At 33.0% G+C, this 19,825-nt stretch overlaps 2 protein-coding genes across 2 annotated transcripts; both read right to left on the bottom strand.

Moving 5' to 3' along the window:
- Positions 1 to 3,411: 3,411 nt before the first annotated feature.
- LOC107607818 (uncharacterized) lies at positions 3,412 to 5,157 on the bottom strand. The gene has a single exon (XM_016309720.1). It carries the CDS (start codon positions 5,155 to 5,157, stop codon positions 3,412 to 3,414), a length of 1,746 nt encoding a protein of 581 aa, XP_016165206.1.
- Positions 5,158 to 7,616: 2,459 nt separating this feature from the next.
- LOC148554270 (aspartic proteinase Asp1-like) lies at positions 7,617 to 11,457 on the bottom strand. Its single transcript, XM_088494344.1, has 8 exons — positions 11,110 to 11,457; positions 10,449 to 10,563; positions 9,974 to 10,188; positions 9,478 to 9,726; positions 8,597 to 8,732; positions 8,330 to 8,497; positions 7,930 to 7,999; positions 7,617 to 7,835 (listed from the first exon to the last, which is right to left on the bottom strand). The coding sequence occupies exons 1-8, from the start codon at positions 11,325 to 11,327 to the stop codon at positions 7,696 to 7,698; spliced, it is 1,311 nt and encodes a 436-aa protein (XP_088350470.1). The 5' UTR covers positions 11,328 to 11,457; the 3' UTR covers positions 7,617 to 7,695.
- Between the last annotated feature and the right edge of the window lie 8,368 nt (positions 11,458 to 19,825).

The raw sequence follows: 19,825 nt of genomic DNA, 5'->3' as shown, positions 1-19,825 counted from the left end.
CTTAGGCAAAACCCTTGTTTTGGGAAAAAAGCTCTAAGGGGGAAAAAGAGTGCCTTCATCCGCTGATTGTACAATTTATGATCTATACACTTTTAATGAGGAAACATTCCAGTTTCCTGACACTGGGCTGCCCTGTAATGTCTGTAATTGATAAGCCCCCATTCCGAGCACTTTTGCTATTCGAAAGGGTCCTTCCCAGTTCGCTGCGAGCTTGCCGTGTGAAGGAGGTCGTCTTGCGTCTTCAGTTCGTCTGAGGACAAGGTCGTCTTCTGAGAAAGCCCTCGGGACGACTTTGCTATTGTGCCTTCTTGCAGCCAATTGTTTCATGGCTCTTTGTTTGATTGCTGCGATATCCCTGTCTTCTTCGATGAGGTCAAGCTCGGCCCCTCTTATGAGAGTGTTGTTTTGTTCGTCGTATAGCTCGGTCCTAACTGTGGGTGTTCCGACTTCTACTGGGATTAGTGCCTCTGCCCCGTATACCAACCTGAAAGGTGTCTCGCCAGTGGTTGTTTGTATTGTAGTGTTGTAGCTCCATAGTATTTCTGGGATTAGCTCGGCCCATTCACCCCTCGCATTGTCAAGCTTTCTCTTTATTGCCTGCAATATAACTCGGTTAGCAGCTTCGGCTTGCCCATTGGTTTGTGGGTGTTCGACCGAGCTGAAATAGTGCTGTATATTAAAGTTGCTTAAAAATATGCCGAGGTTATTATCGGTAAATTGTCTACCGTTATCTGATATTATTTCTCTTGGTATTCCAAATCGGCATATTATGTTTTTCCATATAAAAGATCTTACCTTTTCGGCTGTTATCTTTGCTAAGGGTTGTGCTTCTATCCACTTTGAGAAGTAGTCGATTGATACTAAAAGAAATTTTACCTGACCTGGTGCTACTGGAAATGGGCCGAGGATATCGAGTCCCCATCTTTGAAAAGGCCAGCTTACCTCCATACTGTGCAATAGCTCGGCTGGCTTTGTAGAAATGGCTTCATGCTTTTGGCATTTATCGCATTTCTTGACTTTCGCTATGCAATCTCTTTTTATGGTCGGCCAGAAATATCCTGTTCGGACGATTTTTGCGGCTAGGGCTCTTCCTCCGATGTGATTTCCACATACGTCTTCATGTACTTCGTTCATTACTTCTCTTGCTTCTTCGTTGTTCAGACATTTCAGTAACGGTTGTGAGATGCCGCGCTTATACAGTTCTCCTGCTACGCTTGTATATAGGCTTGCCTTTCGTCTGAAGTGTTGCGGATTAAGCTCATTTTTAGGCACGGTACCCGTATTGATGTACTCAAGAAAGGGTGCTCTCCAGTCATGGAGGTGGTTAATGTTTGTTATGGATATAAATTCAATGATGGGTTTTTTAAGTGTCAACTGTGTTAGTGCTGACGTTTGTGTGTCTGCCCTAGTGGATGCAAGTTTAGATAATATGTCGGCTCTAGTGTTCTTTTCTCTATGTACATGTAGGATGATGAATGAGTTAAATTTTGAAATAAGATCCTTTGCTATCAGCCAGTAACGCTCTAGCAAGGGATCTTTTACCTGGTATTCTCCTCGGATTTGTTGGACTACCAAGAGGGAATCACAATGTGCTGTCAGGCTTTGTATTTGGAGGTTGAGGGCGAGCTTGAGTCCTGCTATGAGGGCTTCATATTTGGCCTGGTTGTTACTTGCTGGGAAGTGGAATTGTAGCGATTGCTCGGCCACTACATTTTCTCCTTCTTTCAGAATTACTCCGGCTCCGCTTCCTTCTCGGCTGGAAGCTCCGTCTACGTGCAGCTCCCAGTGCTTGTTATGTTCGGCCGAGGTTAATTCTGATACGAAGTCGGCTAGGATTTGTGCCCTTAGTGCCGATCTTGGTTGAAACTGGATATCGAATTCTGAGAGTTCTATGGACCATTTGGTCAGTCGTCCAGCTAATTCCGGCTTTGTTAGTATTTGTCGTAATGGTTGGTTTGTCCGTACTATTATTGTGTGGCTTTGAAAGTAATGTCTAAGTCTCCTCGCCGTTGTTACGAGCGCCAAAGCTAGCTGTTCAATTCTTGGGTACCTTTGTTCTGTTGGCTGCATGACTCTGCTGACGAAGTATACTGGTTGTTGTGCTTTCCCTGATTCGATCATTAAGGTCGAGCATATAGAGTGCTCGGAAGCGGATAAGTATAAGTATAAAGGCTTGCCAATTTCAGGTTTTTGTAGTACTGGAGGTGATGATAAGACGACTTTGAGTTCAGCGAAAGCTTTCTCACATTCTTCCGTCCATAGAAACTTTTTGTTCTTTGCTATTGTTTGGAAGAAATGATATGATCGGCTCAATACTGATGGTAGGAACCGGGATAATGCTGCTATTCTCCCTGCTAGTTGTTGTACTTCTTTGACTGTTTTGGGGCTTGCCATGCTGAGTATTGCCTTACATTTTTCTGGGTTCGCCTCTATACCTCGTGATGTTAGCATGAATCCGAGGAATTTGCCCCCTCGTACTCCAAAAGCACATTTTTCTGGGTTGAGCCTCATTCTGTATGTTCGGACTTGTTCAAATATTTCTTTAAGATCGTCGCAGTGTGATTTCCCATGGGTGGTCTTGGCGACCATGTCATCCACATAGATCTCCATGTTCCGACCTATTTGATGATGGAACACCTTGTCCATCAGTCGCTGGTATGTTGCACCTGCATTCTTTAGTCCAAATGGCATTACTCTATAACAAAAATTTCCATGCTCGGTTATAAACGCGGTTTTGCTTTGGTCTTCTGGGTGCATGAGTATCTGGTTATAACCAGAGTATGCATCCATGAAGCTCAAGCTTTTGTAACCTGAGGCACTGTCTACGAGTTTATCGATGCATGGTAGAGGATAAGCATCCTTGGGGCATGCTTTATTTAAATCTGTGAAGTCGACGCACATGCGCCATTTACCTGAATTTTTTCTTACCATTACTACGTTCGAGAGCCATGTGGTGAATCTGATTTCTTTGATGAAGTTGGCTTTAAGTAGCTTTTCGGTTTCTTCCAGTGCGGCCTTTGATTTGTCTGCTCCGAGATTCCTTTTTTTCTGAGCTATAGGTCGGTTTGCTTTGTTTGTGGCGAGTTTATGGCAGATAATGCTCGGATCTATTCCTGGCATATCTGCCGGGGTCCATGCAAATAGGTCGGCGTTGTCTTGCAATACTTTCACCAGTTCTGATCTTTCCTTTCCTTGTAATGCCTGGCCGACGTATGTGAACTGTTCTGGTTTCTCTGTCAGTGGGATTTTCTGGAGCTCGTCTGCTGGTTGAGGCCTTTCTTGGGTGTCTTCGCGCGGATCAAGTTCTGCCAAGGACAGTACCTCTGTTGCGTTATGGATGGCTTTGACTTCTTGCTGGAACCCTAGTCTTGGAGCCGACCTTTTCAGGCTTGCGTTGTAACATTCCCGAGCTTATTGTCGGTCTGAGTGAAGTGTCGCTATTTTTCCGTCCTGTGCCTGAAATTTTACACATAGGTGAAAGGTTGAAACTACTGCCCTGAACATGTTCAGAGTAGGTCTTCCGAGAATAATGTTATAAGGACTAGGGCAGTCAACTATAAGGTATTGTATGTCGATGGTTCGTGACAATGGGTGGTTTCCCATCATTGTCTTCAACCATATGTAGCCCTTGATCGGTACTCTTTCTCCGGAGAATCCGACTAATTCTCTGGATGAGGGTTGTATAAGTTTTTCAGATAATTGCATTTTTATAAAAGTAGCGTAAAACAGAACATCGGCACTACTACCTGGGTCCAAGAGGACTTTTCTTACCAGTAACTCGCCTGTTTGGATAGAAATTACCACTGGGTCGTCTGAATGTGGTGCGGCTGAGCATATGTCCCTCTGATTGAAAATGATTTCTAGGTTTGATGTGTCCTTGTCGTTATGTGGTGTTGTCCCTTCTATTGCAAGCATCGCGCGATAGTTACGTTTTCTCACCGAAGTTGTTTCTCCTCCTCCGGCGAATCCTCCTGATATGGTGTTTATGATCCCCTTAGGTGGTGTGTTGTTTGGCCATTTGTTGGTGTCTTTTGCTCCTGAGGTCTGTTGGCGTTCCTCTCTGTCGTTCTCTTTATGCTTCCTTCCCTCGATGTATTTATCTAGGAGGCCCTGCCGGGCTAATCTTTCTAATAGGTCCTTGGCTATTATGCATTCGTCGGTTGTGTGGCCGTACTTTTGGTGGAAAGCACAGTGCTTACATTTGTCGACGAATCTCTGGTCTTGATAGCTCCCGGCCCTTGCTGGTGGTTTTATGATTTTGGCGTTGAGTATTTCTTTGATTATCCTTTCCCTTCTTGTGTTGAACCTAGTGTAATTGTCAAATTTTGGGGTTAGCTTGAAGGGTCTCTTGAGGTCCTTGATGTTTGCTGACCTTGTGGATTTTTCATCCTCTCTTCTGGGTTGTCTCTTTTCTGTTTTTTCAGTTTCGCGGAGCTCTTCGATCTCCATCTGCCCTGCCGCCCTTTCTCGGAACTCTTCCAATGTCTTCGGCTTTGTTACTGCGATTGTTTCCCTGAATTTTCCGGGTCGGAGTCCTGCCTTTATGGCGTGCAGATGGACGGCGGGGTCTAGGTCGGGTATTTCCATTGTCGCTTCTGCAAACCTGGTTAGGTAGTCTTTCAAGTTCTCCTGGGGTCCTTGGCGAATGGTACCGAGGTAGTCTGATCCATGTACATATATTCTTGCTGCAGCGAAGTAGTCTATGAAGGATTTTGCTAATTCCTCGAAAGAAGAGATTGATCCTGCAGGTAGTTTTGAGAACCAAAGCAGGGCTGCGCCGTCGAGGTAAGTAGGAAAGGCCCTGCAAAGGACGGGTTCGTTATTAGGACCATTAAAGAACATCATAGATTGAAATTTCTTGATGTGAGCCCGGGGGTCACCAATCCCCTTGTATGGCTCGAGGGAAGACGGTAATGTGAAATGTTTTGGCATCTGGTAGTTGGTGATCTCCTCAGAGAATGGGTTGTCCAAGGTCAGCTTCTCCCTTGGTGGGTCAATACTCAGTAGGTCTGTTTTTCCTTTATGGCCGTTGTCTTCACGTTTACTGGTGTCATTTTGGCTGGTTAATTCGGCCAGCCTTTTGACTTCCGCTTGCAGTTCGGCCATTTGAGCCATAAGCTCGGCTTGAGTGTTTTGATGGACTCCATTATCAGCCATGCGCGAAGGTTGAGAATTCCTGCGTAAAAAGAAAACACGAGGTGCTATACAAAAGAAAAAATGGGGTCAGTGCAACCGGGCCCCACGGTGGGCGCCAAATGTTCCGTCCGAACCGGCCGAGGTATAGGTCCCCAACGAGATTTACTTAGTTCTAGGAGCTGTACGTCGTCAGGGAGGTGGTCTCCAAAGGTAACCTCGGTGTGGTGAAACACGGCAGCGGGAGCACCTGCAAAAAGCACTACGACGCTCAAGTAAGTGTATGAGTTAAGAGGAGTAAAGAGTATGAGTTAGAGTGAATTCTATCACCTGTCCTTCTTAGGTTGTTTTTACCCTCATTTTATAGATGATTGGGGCGTCAAGTGGAGCTTGACTTGTTCCGATATTGGTGGCTTGGATGATGAGTTCTGTTTTCGCAAATAACGTCTATGGGGTAGTGTATAACTCACGTGCGTGTTTATTTCAGCTTTGGTTTGTTTGTTTCCGAGATTCATGGTCGGATTGTTGTTGCTGATGCTAATCCCGAGCTTAGCGGGATACACGTCAGGTGCCATTTACTGGCAACATCGATAGAGTGAAAAAAGGTATAGTGATGAAAATTGGAGAAATGCAAAGATAATATTAATTATAGAAGTGGAGTGTTGGAGGTAGAGTGAGCCACAGTGGAGTGAGAAAGATATAGAGAGAGGATATTGATGGTGATTATGGAAGTGGAGAGACGTTGATGAAATGAGGAGAGATAAGAGAAGATGATATGATGTGATAATGAATACGTAACAAGGGTCAAAAAATGTTTTGTATTGACGAAAAAATAATATAAAAAATAAAATTGAAGTGTATTTTAAATATTAAGAAAAAAAATATAATTTATTCTGTAATTTATTATCTATTATATTATATTAAAATCGAATTTTCATATTTAAGTATAAAATTGACGTGGCATATTTTATAAAATATTTATTTATATAAATTTATTAAATTCAATTAATTATAATAAATTAATTGTATCAATTATTTTTTAATTTATTTCTTTTAATTGAATAAATCAAATCAATTATAATAATTATTTTATATCAATTAATTAATTTGATAAGTTTTTAAAAATATTTTATTTAATTTGTTTTATTTATTTAAATGTATTAATTATAACTAATTAATTATTTAGTTTGATTAGGATAAATATTAAATTTTATTTTTAATATAAAAATATAAAATTTCACTCCTTTGATTTTTATTTTATCATTATAAAATGTTATATATACTTAAAAAAATCTCATCTTTTTACCAGTATTTTATTGTATAATTTTTTCAGCACTTTTTATTTATTTTGTTTCCTATGATGCATTATTTTCACTTTTTGATTCTTTGATAAACTATAAACCATGATAAATGTTATTGTAGTTTATCTTTTCTATTTTTTTTATTTTGTTCTTATTTATTTAAATCTTTTTTAAATTTTTTTATTATGAATTTTATCATTTTTTATTCATTAATATATTTATTATAACTTTTTATAGGTCATATGTTGAATCTTTTCAATATTAAAATTATCTCTCTAATGTATTTAATTTTATTGATTTATTAATCATGTAAAACTAAATTTAATTATTACCAATTCGAGTATTTAATAGTACAAAAATGATCAATTTTTTCATTTTATTTTTATTTATTTTACAATAATTTAATAATATTGTGAAGTGTGAATTTGTTAAGATAAGACACTATTTTATAAGCGCAAATAATTTAGACATTAAATAAACCTCATTTTATTAGAATATTCATCTTTTTCAGTTCCAAATTAACACTCCTCAAATGGTAATTACATATTATTTAATTTTGTAACTCAAAAGCCTTAGCAAAGTTCATAGTATCTATTCTTTCATGTGTAGAAATATCAATTTAGTATGTGTTATTAAGAGATTCATCAAGTAATTAATCAAAAATTCAAAACCGAGTAGGTGCCAAACAATGAATCTTATTCTCAATGGTCATCAACTAACCATCAAATGATGTCACTCATCACGACGCTATTTAATTTTATGGGTCTAGATATTTTAATGCTTCATGGATATTACCATCAAATAATTAATGACTCCCTTAAGCAGGATCTCTCCAAGATGAGTAATGCTGACTTAGGTAACGATATGGTGTTAGGCTCTTAATATTGGGTATAATGCATGGGAGAATATATCATACATTCATACTTTAAAATTATAATAAAGGTAATAAAATTGTTAAACAACTGAAATTTTTGTAATGCTCAAATAATAATACATAAAATAAAGGATTTTGAGTGGATTAGTGATAATTCGTTTCATAAAGGTAAATGTATGAAATAGTTAGCTACAACGTAACACTTGATGCTTTATAAGGATCCGTGATTAACTTGTATTCTTGGTTAATAAATAATAATAACTTAATATGCGTATGATATCGCAAAAATAAATAAATAAAAATTCAAAGATTCTGCGTCCAATAACTCATCAACATTATTACTAATATTATTCTCATATCATAAGTTAATTACACGCATGGGAATTATTAGGACAAAATATTTCCTCTGTGATGAACTCGTAATGATTTGGCATTTGTAAATGAAGACGTAGCACAATTGTCAGGAACCCATCCAATCTGCATCTTCTCGTTGTCATAAACCACTAGCTTATCTTGAAAAGAGACGTCTATGGGGACAAAAAAAAAAAAATAATAATAATTACAATCAAAATTTCCATATATATACATAACATAATAGTATATTTGTAATTATTTTATTACCTCCAATTATGTTAATATCTCCAAGTTCTTCTGAGCCATCTAAAATCCCTAAGCATGTATTATGACGTTCCTGTTATTAAAAGACCACTTGTTAATTACACAAATTCATTTAGAAAAAGTATAGGGACAACAACTTTATTAAATTTTGATCAGCATATAATCAGCAAAAGAAAAGTGAGTAATCTCACACTATTGGATAAATTCTCATATCATTAAAAATATCAATAACTACTTAATGACTACAAATCATAAAAGTTACTGCCCTCTAACACTCTTCGTTCATTTATTGTTCTTACCAAGAATATACTTAGAGGGTAAAATTGGCATGAACATTTTACAAGTTAGCTCCATTTATAATGTTACATATCAAATTCAGTATTAAAAAATAAAAGATGCTCACCGAGACAATGAGATAAGATTGTGGTGTTAGTACGAACTGAGATTTTGTTTTTGGGAAGTTCAGTACTATGTTTTTGAAATATCCAAAAAGATTTTGACCCTTCCAACATATTACCAGTGTTGTGTCCTCAGTAGCTCTCTGCACCTTATTTCCTAAGTCATTATTTATCTAAAACACATAAAAAAGAATAATTAGTTATTGCATGACTAACTTTTGGCACATCAATTTTCAGATACAATAAAAGGACCACTGAATTTTCATTCTCACCAGACCAAACAACACATTATAAGCTTTTTTATTGAGGTATGTGTATGTGCTTCCACTGTCAAAAATAACTTCAAGACCATTAACAGCTTGCTTCCCATTGAACAATAAATCTACAGGGCCTGCCCTGTAGTGTTCTCTGAACAAAAAAAAAAAAAACAGATTATAGAAAAATATATATAATTAGAGAAAGTCTATACGGGTCAACACTTTTATTAAAATTTATACTTAATTATCAAAAAAGAATTGAGTAATCTTATATTATTGAATATAATTTCACACCATTAAAAACACTAATGATGGCTAATTAATGACTACAAATCACAAAACTTGCTGACCCCTAACACTCCTCATTTAAATAATCTAAATCGAGGAATAATTTTATTTAATCAGTCGCTATAATTAACTATCAATATTTATACACACCGGTAATGTTAGGGAGACAAAAAAAAAAAACCAGAACTTACCTTATTTAGCATTCATTAATTATCGTAACAATTTAGTTAAATAAAGCAAGTTATGGTTGTTTTTGACTAATTTTTTTTAGTTACCAAATATTTTCGTATACATATTTGATGACTGAATTTGACAACTGATTTTAATATGCAAATAAAATTTTTATTATTTAAAAATGTTCTAATAATAACTAACTGCTAGGTATATGAGCCACTAAAATTAACTATTAGTATAAAATATATAATAGAATATAAAATTAACATAAAAAAATGAATTAAATAACATATATTTATACACAAATAGACATGATAATTGATTTTAGTAACAAATTTTAGCGAAAAAAATAGTATTTTTGAATAACAAGTTAACAACATTTAGTTAATACGACAGTTATTTTAAAATAGAGTGAGTGACCCAGTGACCCTTACATATTGGAGGAGGAGGAACTGCGCAAGATAGGTGTCCAAACAAGAGTCTTGGAGGTTTTAATATCATCACCAAGGAATAAACGACCTCCTCCTTTGGAACTCAAGCAATGGCCAAAGACATTGTGAATGTAGCCCAGAGAAGAAAGCTGAGACAAAATGCTTGTCTTGCCATTGCCAAGGCCAAACACCCCCGCCGTTTTGATATGCGAGGAATGATGATGATTAGAAGGTGTTTGATCAAATCCACTCCTACCATATATACAAAAGTTATAAAATAAAAAATACTATTTATACACTAAAATCAGCTATTAAAATTAGTCACTAGTGTATTTGTATATAAATACATATATAATTTAACTTATTTTTAATATATATTTATATTTTAATGTATATTTTATACTAATAATTAATCTTAAGGACTGATTTTGGTGTACAGATAACATACTTGATTGAAAAAACAGATGAAGGTAATTAACTTAGCTTGGTAAGCACTCACCCGAAGCCAAGTTGAGGATGTAGAATAGAGCCATCGTCTAATCTAAAGGAAATAAAGTCCCTAACAAGCACCCCTGAACAAAATTCATTGTCTGCATACTCGATTTTATATTTACATGGCCCAGTTGGTGGAGCGCAGTTTCTATTTAGCGCAGCACACAGGGGTTCTTTGCATTGGATGTTACTGTTGGGGTTATACGGATAATATTGTGAACGCTGCAAGTCATAAAGACACAAAAATTAAGGAGAATATATAATTAAGGCGGAAATGTTAGTAACCAAAGAAAATCAGCCAAAAATAGTCATAATTTGTTTTATTTAGTATTTATTAATGGTTGCAACAATTAATAAATGATAAATAAGACAAGTTCTGACTGTTTTTTTTGTCATCCTAAATTGTTAGGGTAAAAATGAATGATAAAAGTATAAAATTAAATTAATTAATTTACGATTGATTGTTGTATTGCATTGCTTACAGGTGTGCAGGTCTTACAGGATTTGGACTGAACCCAAGTGAGATCACTACCAGAGTCAATGTCAAGGTCGTATAATTGAGGTGGATTTCCAATTGCCACTTTCACCGTATAATATCTGTACCAATACAAAAAGCAAAATATTCATTTAATTTTAAGGAAAAATCAATTACAATATAGTATACAAAGAAGCTGCACAGGAAAAATTGAAGTTTTACGTAAAATAAAAAATAAATAAATTAAGTATCTAAAACGTAAAATTTTAATAAAATTTAAATTATAAAATCGTTAAAATTAGTATAAATTTCGTAAAACTAATTGATTTATTTAAAATTATATATTAAAAGATTTTAAAAATTAAATTGGGGTTCTAAATACTATATGCAAAAAATGCAGAAAAACCACCATAAAAAAGGAATGATAAATAATTTGGATACAAATTAAGAGCATTGTTGAAATAATCAATTAGTCAAAGACTTAGCAAGGAAGTTAACTTTGAGAATAATTGGTCAGAACAAAAATATGGACTACACATTATTTTATTTTATTTATTACAATCAGCATCCATATCATTTCTTCTTTAAACATAGATGGTGGATGGTAGCTGCATAAGCTAAGAACATAGTAAAGAAAATTTTGAAGGTAAGGAAAAAAAAAACCGTACCCAAGAGGATAGACATTCCCTTGAATGGCGAAATGAAAAGTGTGACCAGATGATCTAGAAGGAGCTGCGGGTTTTGGTTGTGGCTTCTTGGCGTTGAGAATCTGATCATTTGTATCATTCACTTTTGACAAAGAAACTGAGAAAATTGCACAAAGGATTAGAACCAGAAACAACACCTTCCTCAATGGAACAACCCCACTTGTTCCTTTCACATCCATGAGAGAGAGGAAAAAAAAAAAAGAAGAGAAGTGGTTGTTTTAATTTGTTGTCAATAGTAATGTTTCAAACTTTCAATTTGTTATGTGATTGTTAGAGACCGCGTGAATTTTATAGGGAGATGAAAGTGATGAAGTGATGATCCATTGACTTTTGTTACTTTTAGTTTTGGTCTTTTTTCTATATAACCAAGAGCTATATATCTAATAATAATAATATTGGAAATTATTTACCTTCTACTTGAGTATTTTCTGTGTGCATTGTGGTTGATTGAATATGTGATTTTTATATTAATCGGTAGTTGGTTTGGTTAACAGAATATTCCATCTATTTTTTAATAATTGTCCAAAACTTAAAAAAAAATTATATAGATCAAACACAAATTTCATAATAGTAAAAAATTATATGGATAGAAAAGAATATTCTCATACGAAAATATAAATTTCCATTAATATTATACTAATTAATTTTAAAATAAATGAGATATTAGTATTAGAGATCATTTAAAAAAAAAATAATACTATTAAATATTATAATAAATAGGATCAATATTTTAAAATCTTAAAAATATAAATGAGACGTATGTATTTTACGGAATGAAAGAAGCGTTTGGAATTAATTAAGGTTTATAATTGGCTTATAATTATTTCGCATTTAATAAACATAGCTTCTTATTATAAGTGATGTATTTGTAAATTTGAGTTAGGTTTTCAAAAACTAAAAGAATAAAGATTTGTGGTAGAAACTAGAAAGAATTGGGAAGCTTCCTAGACCGCGTTTGGCTTCGAGAACGCGGAATTGATGGCTTATGGCTGTTACTTCATTCTAAATTTCTAATTTGAATTTCTGTGTCAGTTGCCACCTAAAGAGTAGTATTTGCCTATTTGGTAAATATTAGAAAACATTTTATATTGTTATATTTCTTTAAAGAATTTTGTCCTCCGAGTATACATGATGTAGTAAATTTTTAACTAAATAATAGTTGCGTGATTATGTACTATTGCGATAGATAGATAATTTATTTACGAGTAAAATTTCTGTCCGATCCCTAATTATTTATTAAAAGGATTTGACATTTTCTAATTATTAAAAAAATAATAATGCAGTCTTTATCTATTTTTTTTATGTAATTGAAATATTTTTTCGGTGTTTTTTAATCATTAGACTTTTTTGGTTACTTTTTTACCCAAAAACCAATAAAAGAGTTCTTTCAATGAGAGAATGGATAAGTATGGCGTTGTTAATTTCTAATGGTAAGAGGGTATTAGATCATTTTTATGAACGGTTAAGGACCAAAGAGGGGTTCTATTCTTTATTTATCTTTGATAATTAAAAAATATTAATAAAAAATTATTAAAATTTATATTTTTAATTATTTATTAATATATTTTATAATAAATAAATATTAAATAAAATAAATTTAAAATTATTTGGATTGAATGTTTTTTTGTTTGTTTAGCATTGTTGTTTATCTATTATATTGATTAAATTTTTAAAATAATTTTATTTTCTATGGGACAACTTAATTGACTAATGAAAATAAGCAAAAGTCAGGAAATAAGTTATTTTTATATTTAAGAATAAGTATATTTAAATTTATTAAAAATATTTTTAAATTTTATTTTATTTTAATTTTGTCACTAAATTTTTTTATTGACATTAAATATATTTCTAACAGTTAAATTTTTAAAAAAATTTAAGATCAGTCTAATAATAAATATATGATAATTATGTTTAATTTATTTGTGTTGAAGGTTATTCTTGTAAAATTGTTACTAAATTGTTTATAAATTTTAAAAAAAATTAGTCTTAGAGATATATTTAATACAATTTAAAAATTTTGAGAACAAAATTAATTGAAATAAAATAAAATTTAAGAATATTTTTAAATTTTTTTTAACAAATTTTAAGGACAAAAAATTATACTTTATTCTATATTTAAATATTTTTTATGCTTTTTTACTTTATTTTAATTAATTTTTATTGTGCTAATAAATTATTGGCCAACTTAATTATCAAAATGACGTAATCATCTAGTAACTAGTATCACCGTAAAAATAATGAAAAATTGGTTTTTGATTTTGTAATTAAAAAAATAAAATAAATTAGTTTCTGATATATTAAAAAGAGAAATTATTCTCTTAATATGATTTTAAAAAGGACAAACTACATACAACGTAACTTTAATTTTGATTATGGACATTGCTCCTCGTCTGACAGCTAAGTAGTTTAATATATAGCGTAAAAAAATTACGTGATTAATTTTCAGTTTGTTTTTATAATGACTAATTTATTAGAAAAAAATTGATTGAGACTATTTTAAAAATTATTGTATACTACATTATCAGTCAATAAAGGTTCAAGAAAATAATAAAATAATAGATATGTTATTTTAATTTTTTCTATGAACAATGAAGTAAAAAATCTACAATAATAATAATAACTTAAAAGATTGATGTTTAAATTTGTTTTTGAAAAACTATGCATAAATAATTAATTTAGAATGTGAAAGATACAAATAGATAAGCAATTTTAAGAGCATTTTTAATAGAGTATTTTTAAAGTATTATTTTTTATATTTTTAAAAAATTAATTAATTTAAAATTAAAATTTATATTAAAATTAATTGATGAAATAAAATTAATATCATTTTAAAAATATAATATTATTTTAATAAAAAATTATTAAAAATAATATAAAATTTTAATTAAATTAAAATTAAAAATTAAAAAAATAAATTTTAATTTTAATTTTTTAAATTATTATTTATGATATATAATTTCACAAATATTTATATCTCATCCTATAAGAGATAAAGTAAAGTTAAAATTTGATGTGGAGATGCTCTAATTTTTCTCTCACAAACATTGTGGTGGGTCCAATAATAATTCTCATTCCCAAAACATGGTTAGTAGTAATTAATACCGACCACTATACTATACATCTTAATTTTCTGAACAAGAACAAATTTTCCATACTGTGACGCCCATCGAAAAGACGAAAACTACTAGCTATTTTGACTCAGGAAGGACTCTGATCCGATCCAACCAACATCATTGTCATAATTAATTAACAGTGTTATAAAATAATTAAATAAATAAATAAATAAAAAGTAACAAATAAAATAAAAAAATATAAAGATAGAGATATTAATAGTGTATAAAGAAATAAGAGAATGTTTATTATTGCTGTGTGTGTATCTCCTCTTTACCTCAGTACATGTATTTATAGGCACACAAAGTTTACATTTCAAACTTCATTTATTTTTTTCAACATAGAAAAAATGTGCCCTCATAAATGGGCATCCATCATCCTTATCCATCTTCGTCATAACACTCCCCCTTGGATGACCATTTAGGATTATTGTCTCGTTAAAATCTTACTAAAGAAAAACTCAGTGGGAAAAAACCTTAGTGAAGGAAAAAGAGTACAATATCCTTTAATGATGGGACTGCTTCATTAAAAACCTTGTCAAGAAAAATCCAATGGAAAAAAACCTGACCAAGGAAAAAAGAGTACAGTCTCCCCTCTTGTCGACATCAGTTGATGTCTCGAAATCGGCGCATCCCAATCTCATGTACCAATCTTTCAAAGGAGGATTTTGAGAGTGACTTTGTAAATAAATCTGCCAGATTGTCACTTGAGCGGATCTGCTGGACATCAATTGTCCATTGATTTTGAAGATCATGAGTGAAGAAGAATTTGGGAGAAATATACTTTGTTTTAACACATTTGATATATCCGCCTTTAAGTTGAGCAATGCATACTGTATTATCTTCAAACAGGACAGTTGGAGCTATCTTCTAATCAACCAGTCCATATGATGACAGAATATATTGGATCATACTCCTCAGCCAAAAAACACTCGCAACTAGCTTCATGTATCGCTAGTATTTCAGCATGATTAGAGGATGTTGCTGCAATTGTCTATTTCGTGGACTTCCATGATATAGCTGTACCACCATATGTGAACAGGTATCCTGTTTGAGATCTTCCTTTATGTGGATCAGACAAATATCCAGCATCTGTGTTGCCAACTAATTGTGACTTGGATCCATAGGGATAAAACAATCCCATATCAACCGTTCTATGAAGATATCGAAAGATTTGTTTGATTCCACTCCAATGTCTTCTGGTTGGAGAGGAATTATATCTTGCTAGTAAATTCATAGCAAATGATATATCAGGTCATGTATTATTAGCAAGATATATTAGCGCTCCAATGGCACTATTCAAGACCAAGGATATCTTCATTTTCTTCTTTAGGATGGAATTGATCCTTTTCCACATCCAAAGATCTTACGATCATTGGGGTACTCAAGGGATGTGACTTATCCATATATAAAATCTTTTCAAGATCTTTTTTGTGTATGTTGTTTGATGAATAAAGATCACATTTTTTGTATGCTCGATCTGCAGGCCGAGACAAAATTTAGTCTTTCCAAGATCTTTCATCTCAAACTCTTCTTTTAGAGTTTTTATAATTGTTGGAATCTCTTCAAGAGTCCCAATGATATTTAAATCATCAACGTACACAGCAATAATAATGAATCCAGATGCGGTTTTCTTTATGAAAATACAGGGGCAGATATCATCATTCTTGAATCGGTTTTGGCCAAATACTCAGTAAGACGATTATACCATATTCGTCCAGATTGCTTTAGACCATATAAAGATTTTGTAATTTGACTGAGTATAACCCTTGTGAATATTCATTGGATGGTTTAGATATCTTTAGTCCTTCAGGGACTTTCATATAGATATCCCGATCTAATAAGCCGTATAAATAGGCTATTACCACATTCATTAAATGCATATGTAGTTTATGATATGCAGATAAACTGACCAAATAACACAATGTTATCGCATCCACTACAGGGGAATATGTTTCTTCATAATCTATACTGAGCCTTTGTGAAAAATCTTGCGCCACAAGTCGGACTTTATAGCGCACAACTTCATTTTTCTCATTTCGTTTTCTCACAAATACCCATCGGTATCCAATAGGTTTTACATCTTCAGGTGTACGGACTACAGGTCCAAAGTCTTAACGTTTTGCAAGTGAGTCTAATTTAGCCTTCATGTCTTCTTTCCATTTTGGCCAATTATTCCTTTGTCGACATTCTTCGACTGATCTTGGCTCAAGATCCTTACTTTCATGCATGATATTTAATGTCACATTATATGCAAATATTTCATTAACAATTGTCTTATTTCGGTCCCATTTCTCTCTTGTAAAGACATAATTTATCGAGATCTCATCATTTTCACAATTTTCAGGTACCTGAACGTCTTCTGGCGTTAAAATTATATCAGAATTTTGGACAACTGCAGGTGTCTCTACTATGTCTTTTTCAACAGGAATATTATTTACCTCTTTTCTCTTTCGAAGATTTTTGTCTTTGGAACCGACAGGTTTGCCATGCTTCTGGCGTGTATTTGTTTCGGTGGCAATTTGTCCAACTGGGACATCAATTCGAATTGGGGCATTTTCCGCTGGTATATACGACTTGGTTATCCTCTTTGTATCGAAAAATGCATCAGGCAATTAATTTGCTATTCTTTGCAAATGTATAATCTTTTGAACTTCTAGTTCACATTGCTCTGATCGAGGATCTAAATGCATCAACGATGATGCATTCCAATTAAGTTCCTTTTCAGGAAACTTATTCTCTCCCCCTAATATTGAAAATTTTGATTCATTAAAATGACAATCCGCAAATCGGGTTTTAAATACATCCCCAGTTTGTATCTCAAGATACCTCACTATAGAGGGAGAATCATATCCAACATATATCCCCAATTTTCTTTGGGGTCCCATTTTGGTGCGATTAGGTGGTGCAATGGGAACATATATTGCACATCCAAATATTCTTAAATGGGAAACATTTGGCTGCTGGCTAAAGGCTAATTGCATAGGAGAGAACTGATGGTAACTTGTTGGCCTCAAACGAATAAGTGCTGCGGCATGTAAAATAGCATGCCCCAAACCGAGGTTGGGAGATTTGTTCTCATAAGCAAGGGTCTAGCAATTAATTGGAGGCGTTTAATAAGTGATTCTGCTAACCCATTTTGTGTGTGAACATAAGCTACTGGATGTTCAACACTTATTCCATTAGCCATACAATAAGTATAAAAAACTTGGGAAGTAAATTCACCAGCATTATCAAGACAAATTGCTTTGATTGGATTTTCTGGAAATTGTGCTTTTAGTCGAATAATTTGAGCTAGTAATCTCGCAAACGCCATGTTGCGAGAAGATAATAAGCACACATGTGACCATCTCGAAAATGCGTCTATCAGGACCATAAAATATCTAAAAGATCCACATGGTGGATGAATAGGTCCACATATATCACCTTGAATCCTTTCTAGAAATTCAGGGGACTCAAATCCAATCTTTACTAGTGATGGCCTTAAAATTAACTTCCCTTGAGAACATGCAGCACAACAAAATTCACTAGATTTAATAATCTTCTGGTTCTTTAGTGAATGTCCATGAGAGTTTTCAATAATTCTCCTCATCATGGTTGTTCTCGGATGACCCAATCGATCTTGTCAAGTTATGAATTCATTTGGGCTAGTAAACTTCTGGTTTACAATTGCATGTGATTCAATTGCACTAATCTTGGTATAATATAACCCAGATGAAAGTAAAGGCAACTTTTCTAATATAACTTATTTGAATCATGAGTTGTGATACATAAATACTCATGATTTCCCTCATTCATAGTCTCAATATGATATCCATTTTGGCGAATATTTTTGAAACTCAACAAGTTCCTCAGAGACTTGGTAGATATTAGTGCATTATTTATTATGAATTTTGTTCTTTCAGAAAACAAAATTATAGCTCTTCCGGAGCCTTCTATCACATTGTCCGAGCCAATAATAGTATTAACATTTTCTTCTTTTGGCATAAGATGGGTAAAATATATAGTACTTTTAAGAATAGTATGCGAACTTGCACTATCCGCAAGGCAAATATCTTCAGAATATGTCCTTGCCATTTTTCTTCAAAGACAAATAATAATAATAAAATGAGTAGAAGTACATGCACAGTAAAATTATTCACATGAATACTTAACAAACACATATATATATCAAACTATTCCATCATTGATCAAATAGCCAATATTTCCTTCAGAATCCTTAAAGAAATTAGATACATCATATTGAGTGGTGGAATTTTCATCATTTGAAACAAAATTTGTTTCCTTTTCTTTGTCATTCCTTTTCAAGGATGCTTGATAAAGATCAACTAGGTGCCTTGGGGTACGACAGGTACGTGACCAATGGCCCTTTCCACCACAACGGAAGTATTTATCCTCAATTGATTTACTTTGCCCAGTGTTTCTTTCTTTATCCCACTTCTGGTGAGATCTTTTCTTGTGAACATAATTTCTTTTCCTTTTATAATTTTTCTTGTTATCAAAATCTTGCCATTTACCTCTTCTGGGGTTATAATTTGCCGCATTTGCTTCAGGAAATGGGGAGGCGCCAGCTGGGCGCGTTTCATGATTTCTTAAGAGCAACTCATTGTTGCGTTCAGCAACAAGGAAAGCAAGAAATCAGCTCCAAAAAAAAAATTAATCCTTTTTCTCGATTGCTACTGCAGGAGCACATTCGAGACATGGAAGGTCGAGAAAGTTTTTCCTAACATATCGGGTTTGAGGAAGTATCACATGATTGTACCTTTCTTCAAGGTCTTTCCACAGATCTGCAGGATCTTTTAATGTGGGATATTCATTTTTCAATCATACGTCAAGATGACGATGAAGGAAAATCATGGCATTGGCTTTATCCTTCTGGGATGTATTATTTTTAGCTTTAATGATATCTCCAAGATCCATTGAATCAAGATGGATTTTAACATCTAGTATCCATGATAAATAATTATTTTTAGATATATCAAAAGCATTATATTCAAGATGAAAGACATTCGCATAATAAAAATTTGTTACCTAAAGTCTTCCTAAAATTTCGTTAGAGTTTCGTGCTGGTAACGTGTTATAAAATAACTAAATAAATAAATAAAGAAGAGGTAACAAATAAAATAAAGAAATATAAAGAGAATGTTTATTGTTACTGTATGTGTATTCCCTCTTTACTTCAATACATGTATTTATAAGCACACAAAATTTACATTTCAAACTTCATTTATTTCTTTTAACATAGGAAAAATGTGCCCTCATAAATGGACATCAATCATCCTTATCCATCTTCGTCACAACACACAGAAGTTTTTTTTTTATTTTCGTTTCCAGGATGCAAAGGGACTAAAAAGGAAGAGAGGGATGAAGGGTATTACAAGGGATCCACGAATTTGTGAATTTTTTTTTATATTAAAAATAAATAAATTCGAATTCGTAACCTTTTAGATGAATATAAAGAGATTATGTTATTTAAATTATAATTTATTGGCCAATAACCACTAATTTATAGAACTTACAATAATATAACATAATACATTAAATTTTATTTTTAGAGATCATAATAA

The sequence above is a fragment of the Arachis ipaensis genome, chromosome B7 (assembly GCF_059453495.1).
Source record: "Arachis ipaensis isolate K30076 ecotype BB chromosome B7, ASM5945349v1, whole genome shotgun sequence".
In the NCBI taxonomy this organism is placed as follows: Eukaryota; Viridiplantae; Streptophyta; class Magnoliopsida; order Fabales; family Fabaceae; genus Arachis; species Arachis ipaensis.
The sequence above is the reverse complement of the archived record's forward strand: the minus strand, read 5'-3'. Positions and strand labels throughout refer to the sequence as shown.

What these genes read in the sequence shown, in the direction of transcription:
- LOC107607818 (XM_016309720.1), bottom strand. Translation starts at nt 5,157, where the DNA reads ATGGCTGATAATGGAGTCCATCAAAACACTCAAGCCGAGCTTATGGCT.
- LOC148554270 (XM_088494344.1), bottom strand. Translation starts at nt 11,327, where the DNA reads ATGGATGTGAAAGGAACAAGTGGGGTTGTTCCATTGAGGAAGGTGTTG. An exon ending in CATCCTCAACTTGGCTTCGG is followed by an intron (nt 9,727 to 9,973) that starts GTGAGTGCTTAC and finishes TATATATGGTAG; the next exon opens with GAGTGGATTTGATCAAACAC. An exon ending in ATAATGTGTTGTTTGGTCTG is followed by an intron (nt 8,498 to 8,596) that starts GTGAGAATGAAA and finishes TATGTGTTTTAG; the next exon opens with ATAAATAATGACTTAGGAAA.